General features: G+C 30.7%; 2 protein-coding genes across 2 annotated transcripts; one reads left to right on the plus strand and one right to left on the minus strand.

Moving 5' to 3' along the window:
- Positions 1-6,461: 6,461 nt before the first annotated feature.
- Positions 6,462-8,258, plus strand: LOC107926371 (uncharacterized). Its single transcript, XM_016857211.2, has 3 exons — positions 6,462-6,708; positions 6,790-6,915; positions 7,991-8,258. Exons 1-3 carry the CDS (start codon positions 6,667-6,669, stop codon positions 8,168-8,170), a joined length of 348 nt encoding a protein of 115 aa, XP_016712700.1. The 5' UTR covers positions 6,462-6,666; the 3' UTR covers positions 8,171-8,258.
- Positions 8,259-8,643: 385 nt separating this feature from the next.
- On the minus strand, positions 8,644-10,170 carry LOC107926370 (U-box domain-containing protein 41). The gene is made up of 2 exons (XM_016857210.2): positions 9,699-10,170; positions 8,644-9,604 (listed from the first exon to the last, which is right to left on the minus strand). Exons 1-2 carry the CDS (start codon positions 9,911-9,913, stop codon positions 8,800-8,802), a joined length of 1,020 nt encoding a protein of 339 aa, XP_016712699.1. The 5' UTR covers positions 9,914-10,170; the 3' UTR covers positions 8,644-8,799.
- Between the last annotated feature and the right edge of the window lie 12,555 nt (positions 10,171-22,725).

A 22,725-nucleotide genomic window follows, 5' to 3' on the forward strand; every position in this document is an offset into this window, starting at 1 on the left:
AGGACTAAATTGCATAAAGGTTAAAATGTAAAGGGTAATTTTGTATTCAAATTGATAAGGGTTATAGGCTTGAATTAATTATGTAAGCTACTTGAATTATTTAATTAAATGAAAATCATTATTTAGATCAAGAAACGGGCCAATCGAATTTAAATCGTTGAAAAGCTAAAGTATCGGACTAATCGTTGGCTTTGTTTTTACAACTATTTTTGTTGAGGTAAGTTCATATAATAGTTAATTTATTTCTTGTAGAATTGTTAAATGTTAATGAATAATTATTTTAGGTAACTTAAATGTTTAATGTGTACTATATGCTAATTTGGATTACATTGCTATAATAATCAATTAATGAAATTGTTGATAATGTGGATTACATGTATGTGAGTATGAAATGTTATAATGGAAATGAAGTTCAAGGATAAGGATATGAAAGTGTCTCGTTTGAACCTTGTGAATACTTAGAATACAAATGACATGTCATTAGGCGTTATACGGCTTCGGGTACTGGTCATGGATGTCCTATCGGTGGCTGAGGTCCTGTATTTGTTGCAGATTCTCCACAGCTCGTGTGAGCAGTATCGTGTAACTTAGCATCCCGACCCACATCTCGTGAGAGCAGACCCATTTCACATCTCGTGTGAGCACTACATATCACGGTTACAGTTACAGATACTGGCACACTTTGTGTGATCATGGGTCCCGTGTATCTAACGTTGATTTATTTGGTTCAACGGGTAATAAAGACTTAGTCAAGTGAGCTTAATTATATGAAATGTTATGTTATGTGATCATGAAAAATGAAATGGAAGGTTTTGGCATAATGTTTTGATTTGGATGAGTAATGCAAATTGGTATTGTTGTGAGTAAAAGGTATATTTGATATGTTAATATTATGTGTTTGATGACGTGATAAGATTATGTGTTTCCTTTTGATCTCACTAACTTATGGGACTTGTGATGTGTATAGGATTTAATGAATTCATGAGCATGATACTGAAGTTATGAATCAAATATATATAAATTGAGCCTAATAGGTTAGTTTACATTTATGATTATACAAGCTTACTAAGCATTATTTACTTAGGTAGTTTTTTTTTCCTTTTTTGTAGATCACCAGAAGGCTCGATCGGTTGGAATCTAGTCGGAGCACATTCACACTATCCATCCATCACTTTGGTAGATGCTTTTTATTTTTTATGGTTATAAATGGCATGTAATATGAGCTTTATGCTATTTTGTCAATATGGTATGGTTTGAGTTTATGTCAAGCTTGCTTGTATATATATGCCCTTAATTTTTTTTGGCTTGTAAATGGTTATGAAATATGTGGTGTTGATCTCTTAATTATGCCTCTTGAAAGTAGAAGGTTTATGGTATAATGGAATGTGTATGAATGGTTATTTGGAAGGTTTGCTATATGTTTAAGGTGTGAACTTGTAGCATTGTAAGTAAATTGATTTGGTGTATGAATTATGGTGCCAAGTGATGGCATATTGGTTAGGCACATAGGTTGGTTGATTTTGGCATGTTTTAGGTGTGTTTTATTATGTTTTAATGTGTGAAAGTTTTTGGAAATGATTTGTCTTGGTGTGTAAGAAAGGGTTGTTGAATTGGCTTGCATTAGAGGTCATTTTGGAAGCACACAGCCAGAGAAATAAGCTGTCACACAGTCGTGTGCCACACACGGTCACACTACACGACCGTGTGCCTTATTGTTTTTAAGTGCAGGATGGTCAGTCTAGTGACACGGCCGTGTGATGTTATTTTGAATCCTTACACGGGCAGACACACGGGCTGGGACACGGCTGCGTGTCCCATATTTTGAATTATACACGGTTAGCCATACGGCCATGTTTCTGAGTCACACGGCCTGACCACACGGCCGTGTAACCCTTTTTTCCAAAATTTTAATTTTTTTCTAAAATTTTCTATTTTGTTTCAAATTAGTCCCTGATTATTCCCAAACTATTTTTAAGGTCCTGTAGGGTCAATTTAAGGTCCGTAAAGGTATTTATGCTTTGAATAAATATTGGAATGGAATGTTAATATTTAAAATTGATTAATTGTTTCTATGTGATGTTAATTGTTTTGATTTATACTATAATACTCAGTAATCCTAATCCAGCGACGAAGACGGGTTAGGGGTGTTACAGATACATACTTTACCCTTACTATGATCATATATTTACTGATTTCTATAGTTAGTATCGTCCTTTATATATAAATACCTCTACTTAAGAAAGCCATGGTAGAGACTCACCTGATTCTTACTTACTGCAGTTCAAACTCCAGATCTAGATATCCATCTCGAACCAGCAGCAACCACTGCTTAGAAACATAATTTCACTATTACTACTCTTATACATACAAATGACTTACCCTCTCATTCAATGACAATCTCATGCAAGAACATTATACTTACAATCTTACTTTTCAATTACCACATACAAATTTACTCATTCAGAACTTAACATACAGGACTGAAATACTTACCCTAATGAGAAATAACCATTGATCATAAAAGAACCATAGCTTTTAGATCATAGATGAGAGATACATTCAAATTTGAGGAAAGTATCGATAAATACCACTTAAGGGAAAAGAAAAAGAAAGAAGACCCCTTTCAGAACTCATCTCTCACATATAAATATGACTCAACTTACTTAGTGGAATTTAACAAGTGTCATATGTTTCAGAACTTGCCTTCTTAATGGACTAAAGTTTCCAAGAGAAATATTAATAATTGTCTTGCAATCAAAATTATTCAGCTTAGCTATGTAGTTGATTTCTAACCAAGTTACTTAAAATCTAACTAGCATGGTATTCCAGACAAATCAAACATACTATACCTTTGGTGAATATTCAATCCATACTTCCCCTTTATCTCGTAACACGAACTTCTCCTAATATAACAGAATATCATGAAATCAAATTCTTACTAACTCATGTGGCAGTTACTATATGCTCACACGTATACGCCTAAATAATCATTTGGGTGGATAACACTACGCCAGACAGACTATTTACTGCTATATGCGAAAACTTTATACTCGCCAGATCTAGGGTGTTACAAAAGGTACGATGGATCGTGGTCTATTTTATACACACTCATAAAGTTCAAAATTGGTTGATTATTCAAACAGTGATTATGGTGGTAACTTGGATAAATGCAAAAGTACACATGGATATTTATTTCATATTGGCTCTGCAACATTTTTGTGGTTATCGAAAAATCAACAAATAGTGGCCCTCTCAACATGTATAGCAAAATACATAGCTGCTACAACTTGCACTTGTTAAGCAATTTGGTTGAAGAATATTTTGAGCGAACTATATCTTATACATAAAGGTCCAATTACGATTTATGTTGACAAAAAATCCACAATATCTCTTGTAAAGAATCTAGTGTCCCATAGTTGAAGCAAGCACATCAATACAAAATATAATTTTATTCAAGAGTAAGTGTAGAATAAAAGTTTAGAGCTAATATATTGTTGGACAAAAAACCAATTGACAGATATTTTTACGAAGCTATTGAAAGCAAACGTATTTCACAACGTAAATGAAAATCTCGGTTTGAATGAGAGTGTTAGAAGTTAAACCGATTTCAAAGTCGGCAAAGCATGGAAAGTGATTAACAAGACTTTACAAAGTGTGTACAGGGTGGCTAAGAATTGGTTTAGTGGCAAAACAGAAACGTGGCAGTTTGCTGAAAGTTGCTTTAAGGATTGAAATGATGATAATGACAAGTATAGACTTGCTGGAAGCTTCAGAAGCTTGTTACCGGCCTTTAAGTCAGTTAAATAAGGCTATAAATAGGCCTCATGTTGGTGTAATATAAGCATAAGTTAGTGAAGAAAATATGTACGAGTGCTGTAAATAGTAAGAGGTAGGCATGCGAGTGAAAAGAAACTAACAGCAAGTGTATTGGAAGAAGAGAAAATAGTAATTTTTTGGTATTGTGTGAGTAATAAAATTATTTCGGTTTTAAATCTCAACCACGCTTCCAACAATTTTAATGGCGGACGACTTGCTTCTTGTTGCATAGTTCAATAATAAGCAAGTTTAACGTCTGCTAAAACGATCCATTACTGTCTGCCATAGCCATCTTAGCCAACTCTGCAACTTCTTTCACTCTTTTCCTCACTTGTTTTCCCATCACTCCTTCCATTAACTCCTTCGCCATCTTCATCAACCTTTCCCATTTCAAAAACCCGGGTTTCATCCCATTGCATGTCGACTCAACTCTTCGCCCTACCTTGAATTCCTCCACCACCATTCTCGCATTCAATGCCTGTTCAGCTATCATCGGCCATGCAAGGATCAGGACCCTATAGCATATGCTTTCCAACGCTGAATTCCACCCACAGTGTCTTAGAAACCCTTCAACACATTGGCGTTTCAGTATTTGCCTTTTATCCACCCATTGTTTTACCACAATGCTTCTCCCTTTAATTTGTTATTAAAATTCTTTTTTTCCTTAAAACCTAAAAGAAGTTTGCTTTAGATTCTTGCAACCCCATCGCTATTTGTTGGAGTTGTTCCACTGAGACCTCGGCTTGAGAGCAAAATGCTACATATAAAATCGAGCACCCTTGAGCTAGCTTTTGGCCTAGCCATTGAATCTAAAATAGGTAAACAATAGGTTATATTTTAGTCATTTATGTTTGAAATGTTATATTTTAATCACTTACACGTCAATATTTTAGTCACTAAGTTGTTAATTACCGTTAACGGTATAACGGTAAGTTGACGTGGCACGTTTATTCATCATTTCAAACAAAAATTTTAGGTTAAATTATACAATTGGTCCTCATATTTTTTTCATTTTGAGCACTTTTTTTTTCTTTTATGTTCTTTAAACTTTCTTTTTTTTCTTCTTTATTTTCTATTCTCTTCTACTTCTTTTATTCCCCTCCCTTCTCCATCTCTTTTAACATAGATTTTTTATGTTTTTCATTTGTTAAAATTTTTTTATGTTTATGGAAAAAGAAAAGGTAAAAGTTGAAACCAAAATAAAACTTGCATATTCTCACCCCACAATTACAAACCCTCATTGTCCATTATCGCTTTAACGAACCAATTTGATCTCTCAATGGCCTAGTCCACAAGCTCGCCTCACTTGAAGACCTCGCCAGTCGTGACTTATGGCAGTCCACCCTCAACAAAATTTCCCGAGCTCGTTCCCTTAACCCTCCAAACCCCACGACCACCTTATCTATCTTACCTACAACATTCTCACCCTCTCAAAACTACATTGTTTCACGGATTCTTCAAACGAGCTCTACACTCTCAATGACTAAAATGACCACCATACAAAACTTATCATCAACTTTACCCAAACCAATTTGGTTCCATGCTCTCTTTCTCTTTTCGGTTCATCCATGTTCGGCTTCCACTCAAGCTTGCTTGGAAATATCCAAGAAGATTTAAATCAATTTTATCATTTACTTAATTTTATTCATCAGAAAATAAAAGAAAAGGAACGAAATAATCTACAAGATTCTGTAAAAGTTTGGAAAGAAAAAAAATTGTTTTGAATATAAAGAATTCAATTTATGTTAAGATTTGATTAATGATATAGTTTTTTTTATATTGATTAGTTAGATCAAATTTTAGTTTCAAAATTAGGTTATATTCAAATCGAAATTTGATTAAGAATTATTGATATTCGGTTTTGTGTGAAATTCAATTTAGGAATCATATGAAAGGAACAATAACTTGATTTATTTGGTGGGCAAAGACTATATTTTTGCAATAAAGAATATGAGAAGAGAGAAAAATAAATGGGAAGAAGAAAAAGAAAATAAAAAAAAAGAAAAAATTAAATTGTTCAAAAAAATAAAAGTATAGGGACTAGTTTTAACAAATGAAAAACATAGAACAACTACGTTAAAAGAAATGGAGAAGAAAGGAAAACAGAGGGAGAAGAAAAAAAAGAAAATTCAAAGAACATAAAAGAAAAAAAATTAAATTGTTCAAAACGAAAAAAATATAGGGGCTAATTGTATAATTTAACCTAAAATTTTTGTTTGTAATGGTAATTTAACATGCCACTTCAGCTTACTATTACACCGTTAATGAAAATTAACGCTTAGTGACTAAAATGTAAAATTTCAAATATAAATGATTAAAATATAAATAGAGACAAACAAAAAATGACTATTTTAATAATTTACCCAATCTAAAAGAATTTGGTTTGAGGTTTGGTTAGCCGGTTCAACTAAGCATAATGGTTTATTATATAAATAAAAATTTTCAAATAATTTTTTAAATAATTTTTTAAAATAATTTAATGAATATTTGTAATTCAATTATTTAAATAATTTTTTTAATATTTTTTTCATCATTTATAATATTTTAAAGTTGAATAATTAAAATTAAAATTTATTAATAACTTAGCCATCTTAATTATACCTTTTACAATTTCAGACCGGACAATTTCCTGAAAATATCACTTTGGAAACGACATATGGATCACATGTCGTTGCCAACTGCCAGCTTCTTAAAAACCCGTCATTTGAAAAAAAAAAGAAAAAAGAAAAAAAGGAATTTCTATACAAAATAGTAAAAAATAAAAAATCATCAAAAAAATTCCTTCTTCTCTTCTTTCATTCAAAGTTTCAATTTCAACCCAAAGAAAGGTTAGGAAAACCCAGAAAGAAAATGGCAATGGTGACTGTATCCAATTTAGTTTCATATCAAAAGGTGAATTTCTTTTCTTTATTTTAATATATATTTTCCTTTTTGTTGTTCATTAATTCTGGGTTTCTTTTACTTTGTTGACAGAGTCATGAATTCCATGTAATTTGCAGAAGGAGAGAAAAAGGAAGAGAAAATCAAAGTAATTACCCCTATAAAGTCATTGAAATTACACCCCCGCCCAAGTCCCTTGGTGTTCGTTGCTTCCCTCCTGTGAGTCCCACTTTCTTTCTTGTAATTTGCTGTCTGAAATTTATTTAATTGGAATTATATCTCTATAGATTTAAGGGGGGAAATTAAAGCCTTTGAATTTAGGTTAAATTAATGACTATTCAAAATATATTATGAATCAAATTACATTTTACCCTTTCTACTCAAGAAAAGGGTAAATTAGTTCTTGTAACAAACTAGTCATTTGTTAAAAAATTAGTTTCTGTACATCAGCATGAAGCACACGTGGCATGTCATCGGCATGTCATCTATTACTGTCTGATTATTCTTTCTGTCATGTCTATTTTGAACAATAGAAATAGATGAAATTTTTAACAGAAATAACAAATTTACTTTTTGATCTAACATAGAGAACTAATTTGCTATTTTTTAGTAGGGGGATAAAATGAAATTTGACTCTTAGAACAGAGGCTTCCTTGGTACTTTTACCTTCAAGTTGGTTATGTTTTGCCTCTTACTTGGAAAAAGGCAATCGAAATATTTCCAATCAATGTTGTTTCTATGGATGGGAAAGCAAAGTTTTTACTTGTTTTACTCTATTTGTGAAGCAAAGTATAATTCTTTACCTATAAGGGATGGCATTTGGACTTTGGAGTGGTATCTTTGTTGTTGAGGATGTTATGAAGTAAAGTGAAGTCGAAGGTGTAAAGTACCGATCCCGATCTTTTTTAAGTGTTTATTCAATGGCGAGTGCTTGGAAACTGTTTGATAGAATAGTTTATAAGATCAGTTTGAATGATTAGTTATCCAATTTTCAGGTTTTGATGCTCTCATTTGGCTTGATAATGATATTAGTAGCGTGACGAACCGAGACATGAAGAACTTGTAATCAGGTTTAGGCAAATGAAGTAAATATGACGACTTGGACTATCAATCTCTCTTGCAGTGATGTTTGAGTTTTATGACTCTGTAAATGTCAATGGCCCTTAATCGAATGCAGAACTTTAGTGATCATCTTGTTCAGTATTGCTACTTTGTTGAACTCGAAAACCTTTGCTGGTTGGGGTATTTATGTTCCATTTCCATGATGATGAAATATTTCTGTCTTCTGCATCAGAATTTGCAGTGTGGGGAGAGTGTGACGATCGAGGGCCAAACATATACGATATCAGCTGTAACACATCGGTACCAGCTTCGTAAAGGGAAGTATGAACCTAGTGAGAAACGGCTTGATGTTCAATCAACAGGGAGATACATCTTAAACTTATATCTTGAAAGCTTGCTAGAACAGTCTTGATGCTTAGTTTTCTGTACATATTTGTAATATGCTTAACTAGAGTTGGATAATGTGTGACCATCATTTGTATGAAATTATGATCTCATTATCTCTGTGCTTCAAATTGTAACGCTAAGCTGTGAGATTGACTTTAGTAATATTGAAAATAACTGTTAGTGGTGAGATTAAATATTATAATCGTAAGACTAAAATCAGTGGTAGGATATGTGTTTGGATTCAAACGCGTGGATAGCGGGGAGATTAGAATAAAAAATATCTATTAAAGACATTAAAATCTGTTTTTTTAACTTTTGTAAGTGGTTGAACTGGTTAGAAAACATGACACACAAGCTTTCTGGTTTGCATATCTTTTCCTTGCGTTTTCAGCCACCGTTATTTCAACTTGAAAACGACCATTTTAAACGTGATTAACACCATTAATTACATGTTCTTTTCTTTTCCAAAGGGAATTAAAACGACAAAGCCTGATAATCTACGTTACTTTAATTCTCATATGAACCGTAAAACGACTTACAGGGGTCCTCTGTTTTGCAAAGGAACTAGCATTCAATGGCCAATACCAATATTATTTACAGAGATTACATTTGTTGCCCTAAGTGAATTACCCTATAATTCTATGATCCTAAAGATTATATATTAAGCTTGTTAATCATTTCTTGAACCAATGCCAATGTAGTTCCATTAACTTTCTCTCCGTCTGCATCAATGGCTTGCATAATCTGTTCCATGAGTTCGTGTTTCGATTGTTTACTCGTCGAAGCATAATCTGAACAATCCCTCAAAAGAAACAACAGATCTCTAGCCATGTTCTTAGCTCCCCAAGTTCCATCAACACTAAGTTGAAGCAAACCAGGCATTACACCTTCCATTAATATCAACCCTCTATATTTATCTCTACAACTTTGACATATATGAAGAAGGATCCCAACAGCATGTTCTTTACATTGTGGGGAACCTTCTTCCATTGCTTCAACTATAATCCTGATTGAACAGGGGATCTCGGTTGTCTTGGAAATCGAATTTTCCGACCATGAAATGATGTTTCCAAGTAATGACATTGCCTTTTCTGTTAAGTCTGATGATTTTTCTGAAGTATGAATGAGTTGAAGCAAGGTATAGATTATACCAGAAGATGAAATCAATGGGATTATTTGATGACAAGTCGAGAGATTTTGAAGTGTAGCAATGGCGTCTATTTTTGCTTGATTGGTAAAAAGAGTGTTAATGACATTGTTGGGATCTGAATTTACCAGGTTTAAGATTTGCACAAGGAGTTGAATAGTCCCTGATGAAGCAATTATCAACTTGTTTGCCTTACATGAAGATAAGATCAACATTGCAGCCATTGAAAGTTCAATGAGTTCTTCATTTTGACATTGAAGAAGCTCTAACAAAACTGGAATAATCCCAGATTTTACAATCCTGATTTTGTTTCTGATACAAAAAAAAAACAAAAACCCAATTAAGAAAATTGTTTAAATAACGAGAACATTCATTGGATTTTGCAAGAGATAAACCGAGTTCAAACCTTTCACTTCCAAATGCAAGGCCAAGAAGAGCTAACAAAGAAGCTTCAATGGCTTCAAAGTCTTGAGATTGAAGCATTGAAATCAATGGTGAAATGATCCCAGTTTCAGCCAATTTATGCCTTTGTTTGCTACCGAGTTTACTGAGTTGAGTTGCAGCTTGAATCTGCAATTCTCTATTGCCATTGAAAAGGTTTTCAATCACCAAATCCTCCATTGGCAAAAGAGAAGGAAATTTTATTTATTTATTTTGTAAAAAGATAACTCTTTCTTGTATCAAATTAGGCAAATGAAGGAATACAAATAGGATTTGGTGGCGGTTGCTTGAACAAGTGAGTTTAGGCTTTTGCGGGCATCCATTGTTTCAACTTGAAGCAAGCTTGCTATTCTCTTTGGTCAGCTTTTACCTTTACTTTTTTTTCTTCGAAAGTCTTAATTTGGTAAAATAATACAAAATATTCACACACAATAAGCCATTCCTAAGCATGAATCATTAACTTTCCTTTTATATAAGCAAACACCTTAGCTTTTTAAAAAAAAAATCAAATTTTGCTTTATTCTTTCTATATTAATTGTAAAAAGTGAAAGTAAACTTTTTTTTTTTTTTTGCCTCTCTAGAGTTGAATTAAGTTTGGGTTTATCATTTTTTTGAAAATGGATTATAGGAGTGAAAATCCAATATAGAAATTGTTTTGTTGTTGGCATTTATGGTAGGGATTGCTTAAGAAAGTAAAAAGTGGTAGTAATTATATGTGTGAGATTTCTTGGGGTTATAATTTTAATTGGTTGGTTAGGGTATTCATTATTTTGGGAAACTTCTAAACCTAAACCTTTTATAATTCACATTAATATGTTTTTATAGTTTTTGGTTTATTATTTTTAATAATTTTATTATAGGTTGAGGCTATATTTGTTCTTTTTTATATAATACTTAAAATTATCCATAGTCTCTCCCTAATTCATAAATAGGAGGATAATGCATTTCAATATACTCGAATCCACATCTTTCTGCATTAGTAATAATACCCATATCAATCGAGTTAAGACTCAATCGACTATAGTTTATACTTAATTAATTGAACATTAATTCAGTTGAAAAATAATTAAATTATTTTAAAAATATTTTTTTCTTCTATTCTATCCTTCCTACGGAAAAAGATTATTTATAATGATTAAACATCATTATATATTGAGTTTTATTATTGTGATTATTGGTTACATGCTTTATCTTTTCCTCAAAATCAATGTAACGTTTGAGATTATTCATTATTTTTACATAAAAAATAAACCAATTTAATTTTATCTTAAAAACACCTCACTTGATCAATAAGGCTATATCTTACTATTAGTCCCTATAATTTAAAAAAAGTTATAGATTTAGTCTTTATACTTTAATTTAATCAATGTGAATTCTTGTATTTTTTTACATTTTAAAATTTTAGTCCCAACTTAAATAGTAACATTTAAATTCATTTACTAGCTCATATTTCATATTCTCCAATTGGTCATTCTAAATAACTATACTTCAATTTTCATATCCCAAGAAGATTATCTTCATAAATTTCCTAATTGTTATAATTATTCATAATAAAATATGGATTTTTTTTAGGGTTTTGAACTTGATTCCTTGATCCAAAGCAGAGAATAATTTACCATATATTAAAGTTTGGATAGTGGATGTCGTCCTTTATTAATATTTTTAATTTTGAAATAAGGAATGGAAGCTAAATTAAGCAACGATAATAGCATAATAAAAAAAATAAAAAAAAAGGACAAAAATGCATGGAATGGGCCCATTGAGTTACTTTCTAGCTTTACTTTAGCCGCTATTCGGCAGCATTGTCTTTACGGAAAATATTTCTCAAAATTTCATGATGATTCATTCATCTTTGGATTTTTGTAATAAAAACAACGATAATTGCTCCCATTCAGTTATTTTCTTAAAAAAATTATTACAAAATAATATAAATATGCAAACTAACAACTTGACTTGATGATTAAGACAGATATATTGAGTCTTTGATATTTAAGTTTCGTCATGTGCAATTATTATACGTGAGTCTTTATTCTATTTTGTACATGTGTTATGTGTAAATTTTATCCGATTCTTTGTACATTGTTCTACATTGTAGTTGATCGGACATATCTTTATACTTGTAATTTATTTATAATTTTAATCCTCTAAAATATAAATATAAATATTATATTTATAGATATTAATTATGATGTATCAATTTTATTGATGCTCTTCTAGGTTCAGTAAACTGGCTTGATTAAAAGGGTTTTTGCAAAGCAAAAATAAGCAAAGGAATCCAAGTTAGATTCTAAAAATTGAGGTGTTCAATTAGAATTTTTAAAAATTTTGAAAAGTTTAATTAAAACTTTTAAAAATTCTAAGAGATTTAATGATGATTTGCAAAATTTTGGGAGGCCTAATTAAATTTTTTTATAAATTTTGAAAGGCCTTTGATTAAGGATCGTGGAAACGAACTTAAGTTAGATGACTTTGGTAGGTTTAGGATGGTAAATGCATGAATTGTTTGAGACAAGCAATAACTAAGTTGGGGATTTGATAGTTAGCTTATTTGACATAATTTTGTTATTAATTCTAGTAATTTTTTTATATGGTTGCTATTAATTATAATAGTTGTGGGGTGTGCCTCGCATCTTCGAGCAAACTAGATATGAAATAGAATCGATGTCACGATAAGGAGGAGCATGACGTCGTGATGGAAGACATCCTGACAAGGCGATATGCCTCATCACGACATGGCAACGTGTATTCAACTTAGACCGGGTTTCTTCTCCTAGTTAAATCCTGCTATATTTTTCCAATTGAACTCTAATTAATCTAGGAATATTTTAGTTATATTAGGACTTTAATATTAGCATATTTATAGGGTCCTTGTAACCCTATTTAGAAAGTTAACAAAATATCTCTTACGTGAGATTTGATGAAGAGTTTTGGGCAAAGTTTTTTAGAGAACTTTGTATTCCGGTTTTGGGTTTTGCTTTTGGGGATTATTTTCTCCATCTTGTACTCTTCGTTGGTTTTTGCCGGATTAGTAAAGTTTTCTTTTCCCGTGATATTTATCCTCCACGTAAAATTTGTGTTTGATCTTCTCTACTTTTTTTGCTTGTTGTTTATACGGGTCGATTCCCAACAATAGTTTTTGTCTATTTTCTTTGTAGGTGCAACATGTGTCTAAAAGTATTAAACTACAAGTTAAAATATGAAGATTAATAAATAAATAAATAAAGGGCTTGAGCTTGGTGTGGGAAGCAATTTGGAGACATTTGGATTAAACCAATTTAAAATTCATAGTTATTTTTGTTTGAACTCCATTTAAGGAGGGAAAATTTGATGAGTGGTCACATGTTGTACTTATTTGTGTCAAATTCATAAATAGGATGAGATGTCTTTTTAAGTAAAATTACTAACATTTATATTGTTCTTGATACTTTTAAGGAAGTAATTATTTGGTGTTTCATATTTGTCTTTTTACTTAGTTTTAGATGCTTTTATGTTTAACGATGAATAAACTCATTGTGTGCAAAATGATGTAGACGAAAAGGGGAAAATGAACAAAGATTTAGAAAGCTAGCATGGAAGATCGTGACCGAATGCTGAGTAGAACATGACATTGCCAAAGTTGAGAAGATCAAATGAGTGCCATTTAGTATGGTCAATCGCAACATAAGGTTTAAGATTGTCATGACCGTTGTGACTGAGAAGGATTAAATTTATGAAGTACCAAGAGAATGTCATAATGTAGCAAGAGAGAAGGTGGCAACGTTTGACCTCGATTTGAAGCGGTTATTGTCAAAAGTCATGGGCATTTTTTGAAAATTAACTAGGGAGTCTGTGATGTTGTGAAAAAGGACATCACTGTGATCCGGCGATTCCTATACCTTCATTAACTAAAATTGTGGTTTTTTTCATAAACACCCTTTTTGAACTATTTTCAAGAGAGTTTTTGTTAGATATTTTAGAATTAATTTTGAGAGCTTTGTAGATTTGTATTAGATTTCTTATGCACTTGCTATTAAATTTAGTAGTTGCTTTGTAAATGTTGGATCGATCGTAAAAACAACAAAATAGAAGAGATAGAGAAGATCAAACACAAATTTTACGTGAAAAACTCTTTCGAAGAGGATAAAAATTACGGGTAAAGTAGGCTTCAGTTTTTAACTAAATGAGTAAACAAACGAGAGTACAATATGAAGAAAATAAACTTAAATGTACAAAACCCAAACCCCAAAAACAAAGCCCTAACTCGGGAACAAAATTCTCTTCATAGTTACCACGAAAACTCTCACCAAAACTCATATGCGACCACCTCTTGTCGTCCTCAAGAAAAATCCTTATTGATTGTCATATCTAAATGAGGGTTACAAAGATCCTTTAAATAGACTCAATACAAAGGGCTAAAATGACTAAAATAATCCCTAAGTAATTTGAGTCTAGCTAGGAGATGAAGTCTTGTTGAGTTGTACAAAACATGGCTGCATAACATCAAGAATCGTAGTGACATGTCGACTCTCCTCGTCACGACTTTGTCGCCACATCATTGCCAAAAACTGCCGTGTCGTCCCAGCGTCAGGCCTACTTTGGCCCTCCTTCGGTTGTTCGTTGATTCTCGTCTAAGTTGCCTGCAATGTGTCCGATAAATGCGAAGCACACCCCACAGGAAACAACTTTTGTTTCTTTTTATCCTTTTTGTAATTAATGCGTTCGATTAATGTAAGGCACACCCCATAGTAAACAACTTTGGTTTCCTTTTATCCTTTTTGTAACTTTCTTTCGGAAGATGGAGATTGGAGAAGGAAAAGCTTGGAATTGTGCATTAGCATTATTAGTTTAGATCTCGTACGCCATAATTGAGTTCTTTCGAACCTTAATATTATATTTTTAGTAGCAATTATGGTTGAATTGGTATATGTTAATGTTCGGTTGAGTACGATTCTAATGTCTAGCTAAATTGTCATGGTTTAGATGTGGCTGTGAAGTAATTTGACATAGACGAATACAAACGACCGGCAAGTAGATGAAGAAGAAGCAGTCGTCTAATGAAGATGAGAAAGGAAGAAGAAGATGCAGCTGCTGAAAGAAACTGAAAAGTTTTGATAGAGAAGAAACCAATGTATCTACAACAGTTCTGTTGTACAATCCTAAAAAAATTCATGGCAAAATGTTTAACCAAATGAACTGATAAATTTTTAAGGCGATACTACCAAAATTTTTAAGTGATATTAAAATTTCTAATGCAATACCGGGATTTCTAACCTCTACCAAAAGTTCTAGGATCAATTACAAATTTCGTCCTTAATAGTTTCATATTTTCATTTTTACCCTAATTCTTTTTCTGTTCGACTGCACTCTTATGGTTACCTTTTTATTCAAATGGATTATTTTTGGATGAAAATGTGGATGGGATTATAAGTTAACTAACGGTTAATGACTTTTATTGATGTGACTCACCATGTTTATTTAATTGCTGATGTGATAATATTTTGGCATATACCATATCAACAAATCATTTAAAAATAATTATAAATAAAATATAAGAGTTTAAAACATAAAATTTATAAAAATTTGAAAAATAATTCTTTAAAATAAAAAATAATGAAAAAACTAGAGAAATTTTGTAGAAAATTAATATATATATATATTTAAAAACCCAAACCTCCACTTTCCATGATGCTCCACTAGAACCCCGGATAATGGATAACATTTATGAAATTGAACAATTTTGAACATGCAAAACACAATTCCTTTGGGTTTTTTTATTAGTAGAAGGAAGAAAATGAAATGTTTTGATGTGCTCCGCCGCCGGAGAAGACGCCAACACATTGGTGAGGTGATACCGGTGTCGAGAAGAAAATGCAAATCATAAAATTTTAATAAAAATACTTATATATTAAGTACTTGAATTTGGTTTTAAATTTTAATTTGGTATTTAAAGTTTTTTTTTATCTAATTAGGTGCTTGTATTTGGCTTCTTGGTTCAAACTTTGCTTTTTGGTCTAAATTAGTACTAATGGTAAATGATTTATTTGAACCAATTTAAACTATGAAGTCATGTTCAAGTACTAATTTGAACCAAAAAGCCAAGTTCAAGTGCCTAATTGGATAAAAAAAAACCTTAAGCACCAATTTGAAACTTGAAGCCAAGTCCAAGTACCAAAATGTACATCCATCCCATAATTCATCCGATTAGGTACCAAAAGTGATACATGCACGGATGGGGTGAAATTTATTAAATTTCATTTACCGAAGCTGCTAATTTTTAAGTTTGAAAAATCAATTGACTTGCAATGCATTTTTAATTGGATCCAAGCATTTTTGGGTTGAGATGTTCATAGAATCCGAAGATCTATGTCTTAGATTCATAATGCACTTTGAATAACTCGATTTTGAATTCGGGAGCTCAAGTTATGACCGTTTTAGTGAAGACTACATGAGCAGAATTTTTGGACAGAATTATAACGAAAATTATTAGTTTCGAGCTTTTAATTCAAGTTTAAGTCATATTGGTTTCGATTTTTAGGCTTAATTTTTATTATATATGAGTCCAATATTGTATTTATTAGGCTTTATTATTTTATTATTTATTTATTCCGAATTTTGAATTTTTTTAAATATTGTAAGTTATTTAGGAGTTTTCTGTATCACACCCCAAGTCTGGCGGATCTGAGAATAAGGCATGTAGTTGTGAAGTTATGGTTGACATTTGTCAAGTTCCATTAAAGAGGATTAATGTTATATATAGTAAGAGAAAGGTTCATGGGGAAGTTTCTTTTTCCCTCAATATTACCCTCTGATTCTTTTTCTTAAATCTAATTGTATATCTTCCTTATTAAGTTGGAAGTTAAGGATCTTGATTTAATAAGTGGTTATTCCACCTCCTGGTAAGTAATATAGTTCTGCATGTTAAGTTTTTGAAAGGGTAAGGTTGTTAAGAGTTATATGAACAGTGGGTCATAAATATAAGGCCTTGCATAATTCAAATTATTTATTATTTTAATGTTAAATTTAAATTATGCGTATGGTAAGCAAATAATAAGGTATTATTATTATTAAGTTGAAAGAAATTCAATTGAATAATGGATATATGTATGGAATTGAAATGAATATTGACTTGAAAATAGAAAATTAAATTTGAATTGAATTGTGATTGAAAGTGAAAAAGTGAAATTGAATTGAAATGTGAATTTGAAAAGTATGTGTTGGTATTGAATTGTGTTTTGATTAGTGAATGGAAAAGTATAATTGATATTGAAAATGAATTCTTGAAATAAAGGTGAAAATTGGATTGTGAAATTGAAATACCCTATTAACTAGTCGGACTGAGTCGGATATAGTTGGAATGCCATAGGATTTGGAAGAGTACGGGATTTATCGGCTTTGCCGATCAGACACTTTATGTGTCGTACATCAAGCACTTTATGTGTTGTATCTCACGCACTTTATGTGTCGTATTAGGCACCTCGTGTGTCATTTCAGGCACTTATGTATCGTATACTAATCAGGTATTATGTACCGTTTTAGGCACAATGTGTCGTACTGGTGTGTTTGGGTTGGAATCCGTGTATCCGCCAAAGTCCAGATTGTTAATAGGGTGAAAAATTGAAATGAAGAAATCAAATGAATTTGATCGATTGTAGTATTGATTATGAGGAAATTTAAAATTGTGGTTTGAAATTGAAATTGAAATTGAAATTGAAAGGCATGAACTTAATGTTCATGTAGTGATTGAAATTGTTACATGTGATATGTGATTGAAATTGAAGAATAGCTAAAAATTATATTGTTATCGTTAATTAATGAAAGTTTATGAATTAATATATAAGAAATTGGATAATTACATGCTTGGTAATTATTCTTTATTGTTATTATAATTTGAATTATGGTAATACCACTGAGTATAAAATACTCAGCGTACGGTTGTTTCCATGCGCATGTTGAAAGAAGTACAGAGTCTCGGTTCAGCATCCAGAACGATCCCGACTTCAGCATAAAGATTTTGGTGATGTTTTCTTCCTTTAAGTGAAAGTGGCATGTACATAGGGATTATAATGGTTATTTTGGCATGTTATATAATTTTTTTTGTAAAGAAAAGTATTTGGTGTTTGATGATTAAATAGCAAAATGGTAGAAATTGTTTATGGTATTGGTATTGAATTGGAATGGCTTGAATAGTTTTATGAACTAATTAAAAATGATAATAGGGTTTTATTTATTAAGTAGTTAAGTTAATATGTCAAGTATGTTTTAAATATATTTGAGTATATAAATGCATTGGTTGAATTACTGGAATTGGTTTGTTTTAGTTTTAAATTTGCAGGGGGTTTTATGTAAAAATTAGCAGAAATACTGTCAAAATTTTAAAAAAATTTGAATGTAGTCAATTAGTAAGAATTTTTATGAATTTATGATTATATCATATATGTTTGTTATTTATTTAAGAATTATTTGTAAATTGTCTGAGATGTCCGGTAATGCCTCATAATCCTATTCTGGCGACGGTTTGGGGTTAAGGATGTTACAATCTATAACATACTTATATAAATGAACTTACAGGACTGATTTTTAGTAACGGTTCAGAGTATCTCAATCAGTAATCGACGTTATATCAATTCATTATTTCCATTTTTAATTACACACATCAATATAATCCAACATTGTAATTAGGTTCATATAATACATTTAAAAATGTACTAAAATTAAACCGAACAAACTTACCTGACTAAATTGCAGCAATGACAAAGGTACATTACACCAGCACAAAGCCAGACTAACTACATCAAAAATGGAATTTGAGGGACTATTCAATAATTTTTCTCTTTTCCGCGATTAACAGCTTATTCTCAATCTAGAATAATAATTTCATGCAATTAACTAATTCTAACAAAAAAAATACTCATTTTATGCAAGTAGGTCTTTTTGATATTTTTTATAAAATTATTCCCAACATTTTACTTTTATGCAATTTAGTCCCTAAGCCCAAATCATGTAATTTAACCAATTTTAATCAAATTTAAGTTCAACTCAATTGTATACGACCGTATTTCAGCCCATAATTGCTGTTATTTCACATCAAGTCCTTATAATTTAATCACTTTAATATTTTAGTCCTTTAACATTAAAATTACTACAAATTACTTTACAAAATAGTCTTATTTAACAACCAAGCTTAATAATTTATCACTAACTTATAAAAACAACTCAAACTCATTAATGACATAATCCAAAACATTTAAAATTTTTACAAATTAGTCCTTACGTTAGCTAAATCAAGTTAATATGAGTTCAAAAACATAAAAATTACCAAAAACGGGTGTCAAACACATACCAAATGGAGGAATCCTTGCTAGCCGAAGCTTGCTCTCACCTTCAATGGTGCTTCGGCCCTTTTTGGAAGAAGAAGACAGAATTCATAGACATTTTGGCTTTCATTTCATTCAAATTTCATTTATTTACTTAATTACAATCTTACCTTAATTAACTCATGAAAGTTTACCTAAATGAAAGCCAAAACCGTCCACTATGGATAATGCTGGTTTGTTTACCATTCAAACCCTTTTAATTTACCTTTTAACTAATAAATCTATTTTTTCATATTTATAATTTAGTCCTTTTTACTTAATTAATCATCCAGTCGTTAAAATTTCTTAACCAAATTTTATTATCATGCTAATGACCATGAAAATATTAAACAATTTATATTTACGGCCTCACACATCTAAGTTGTGATCCGAAATCACCATTTCTGATCATACTGGAAAACGAACTAATTAGTAGATCCTTATTTAATTAGGATTTAATTGTAATTTACCAGAATCTAGAGAATTCCACATCATTTCTATTATTAGGCCATTAGGAGGGTTCGATTACACAATTGGCCCTTCGATTAAATTCAATTCCAATTAAACAAACTTATTTACAATTTAGCCTTAAACTAATTAGGACTAAATAAATAAATAACCTAAAATTTGGTGGAATGATTGACATCCACCGCTTGGACTTTTTGACCATGGTTTAATCACCATTTTGGTCCCTTTACTATTTTAAATCTATAGCGATTAATTTTTACCTCTTTTACAATTTAATCCTTTTACCTTAATTAAGTAATAAATCATCAAAATTTTCGGACCAAACTTCAATTCACATATAATACGCCTCTAAAAATATTTAATAAAATATTTACGACCTTAAATTACGGAAATGAGGTCCCAATACCTCATTTTTATAAACCACTCAACTTTTGAACCGAACCACTTATACTAACTTTTAATTTAATTAGTTAGAATTCCTCAAATCAAAATTCAATATAAAAATTCATATAACTTAAATACTAATTATATGAACTTACTCGTATGATTTGTGGTTCAAAAACTATTGTTTTCGACACTACTAAAAAACGGATGGTTACAACTCTCCCTTATTAGGAAATTTCGTCCTCGACATTTTTTTCTAAAAATATAATCGAGTATTGTGACTTCTTCAATTACTCACCTAATTCCAATCAAGACTGTACGATAATTATTGGAGCTTGCTCTCATCTTCAACGATATTTCGTAGGAGTGTGCAAAATTCGGGTAAAATCGAAAAAAATCGGTTAACTGACCGAATTTGGTTAATCGGTCGGTTAACCGAATTTTTTCTATCGGGGGTCAGTTAATTATTTTTTAATTTTTCGGTTAACGGTTAATTCGGTTCGAAACTGATCGGTTAACCGAATTTTTTCGATTTAACCTAAAAAATTAATAAATAAAATTATAATATATAAATAGGTCCACTATTCACCTAAACCCAATCCAAACCCAAGTATCCAACCCAACCCAACCCAATCATAAAAATCACAAATAATTTAATAAATAAAAATAAAATTTCAATGATGTGTTAATTTCAAGACGGTTAATTCTGGTAATACGGTTAATTTTTAACAAAAAATAAAAAAAACATATAATTTTCGGTTAATTCGGTTAACCTACCGAATTAATCGAAAATTTTGAAAGGTTGGTTAATTCGGTTAATGTTATTTTGAGTCGGTTAACCGATTGAACCCCTAATATTTCGGCGCTTTTTGGAAGAAGAAGACATGAATTCATAGTCAATCTGACTTTTATTTCATTTAAATTTCATTTATTTACTTAGTTATTATTTTACCCTGAATTAAATCTAAACGAAAGCCAAAACCATCCGCCGATAATGTGGTTTATTTACCATCCAAACCCCTTTAATTTACCTATTAACTAATAAATCTATATTTTTCTATATTTACAATTTAGTTCTTTTTACTTAATTAACCATCCAAACGTTAAATTTTCCGAACCAAATTTTAATACGATACTAATGACCTCGTAAATATTACATAAATAATATTTACAGCCTCACACATCGAAGTTGTGGCCCAAAACCACCATTTTCTATCATACTAGAAAACGAACTAATTAGTAGATCCTTATTTAATTACGATTTAATTACAATTTACCACAATCTAGAGAATTCCACATCATTTCTATTATTAGGTCATTTAAGGAATTATATTAAATTCAAATTAAACAAAATTATTTACAATTTAGCCTTAAAATAATTAGGACTAAATAAATAAATAACCCAAAAGTTAGTAGAATGATTAACATCCACGGCTTAGACTTTTTGACCATGGTTTAATCACCATTTTGGTCCCTTTACTATTTTAAATTTATAGCGATTAACTTTTACCTCTTTTACAATTTAATCTTTTTACCTTAATTAAGTAATAAATCATCAAAATTTCTGGACCAAACTTCAATTCACATATATTACGACTCTAAAAATATTTAATAAAAATATTTACAACCTTAATTTACGAAAACAGTGTCCCAACATCTCATTTCCATAAATCACTTGACTTTTGAACCGAACCACTTATACTAGCTTTCAATTTAATTAGTTAAAATTCCTTAAATCAAAATTTAATATAAAAATTATTATTGACTCATATAATTTAAATATTAATTATATGAATTTACTCGTCAGATTTGTGGTCCTAAAACCACTTTTCTGACACCAATAAAAAACGAATTGTTACAACTCTCCTCTACTTAAAAACATTTGTACCCAATATTTTTATTTAAAAATAGAATGGAGTATTGTGACTTCTTCAATTACTCACCTGGATAATTATTGGAGCTTCCTCTCACCTTCAACGGTGTTTTCGGCCCGTTTTGGAAGAAGAAGACATGGAATTCATAGCCAATTTAACTTTTATTTCATTTATTTACTTAATTACTATTTTACCTTAATTAACTCCAAAGGAAAGCCAAAACAATCCACTATGGTTAACGGTGGTTTATTTACCATCCAAACCCTTTTAATTTACCTTTTAACTAATAAATTTATTTTTTCTATATTTACATATTAGTCTTTCTTACTTAATTAATCATCTAAACGTTAAAATTTTCTAACTAAATTTTAATACGATGCTAATGACCTTGTAAATATTAAATCCTCACACATTAGAGTTGTAGCCTAAAATCACCATTTTCGATCATACTAGAAAACGAACTAATTAGTAGAACCTTATTTAATTACGATTTAATTGCAATTTACCACAATCTAGAGAATTCTACATCATTTCTATTGTTAGGCCATTTAGGGAGGGTCCAATTATAAAATTGGTCCTTCAGTTATATTAAATTCCAATTAAACAAACTTATTTATAATTTAGCCTTAAAATAGTTAGGACTAAATGAATAAATAACCCAAAAGTTAGTGGAGTGATTGACATCCACCAACGCTTGGACTTTTTGACCATGGTTTAATCACCATTTTGGTCCTTTTACTATTTTAAATCTATAGCAATTAACTTTTACCTCTTTTACAATTTAATCCTTTTACCTTAATTAAGCAATAAATCATCAAAATTTCCAGACCAAACTTCAATTCACATTTAATACGACTCTGCAAATACTTAATAAAAATATTTATGACCTTAAATCACGGAAACGGGATATCAATACCTCATTTTCATAAACCAC

The sequence above is a fragment of the Gossypium hirsutum genome, chromosome D07 (assembly GCF_007990345.1).
Source record: "Gossypium hirsutum isolate 1008001.06 chromosome D07, Gossypium_hirsutum_v2.1, whole genome shotgun sequence".
In the NCBI taxonomy this organism is placed as follows: domain Eukaryota; kingdom Viridiplantae; phylum Streptophyta; class Magnoliopsida; order Malvales; family Malvaceae; genus Gossypium; species Gossypium hirsutum.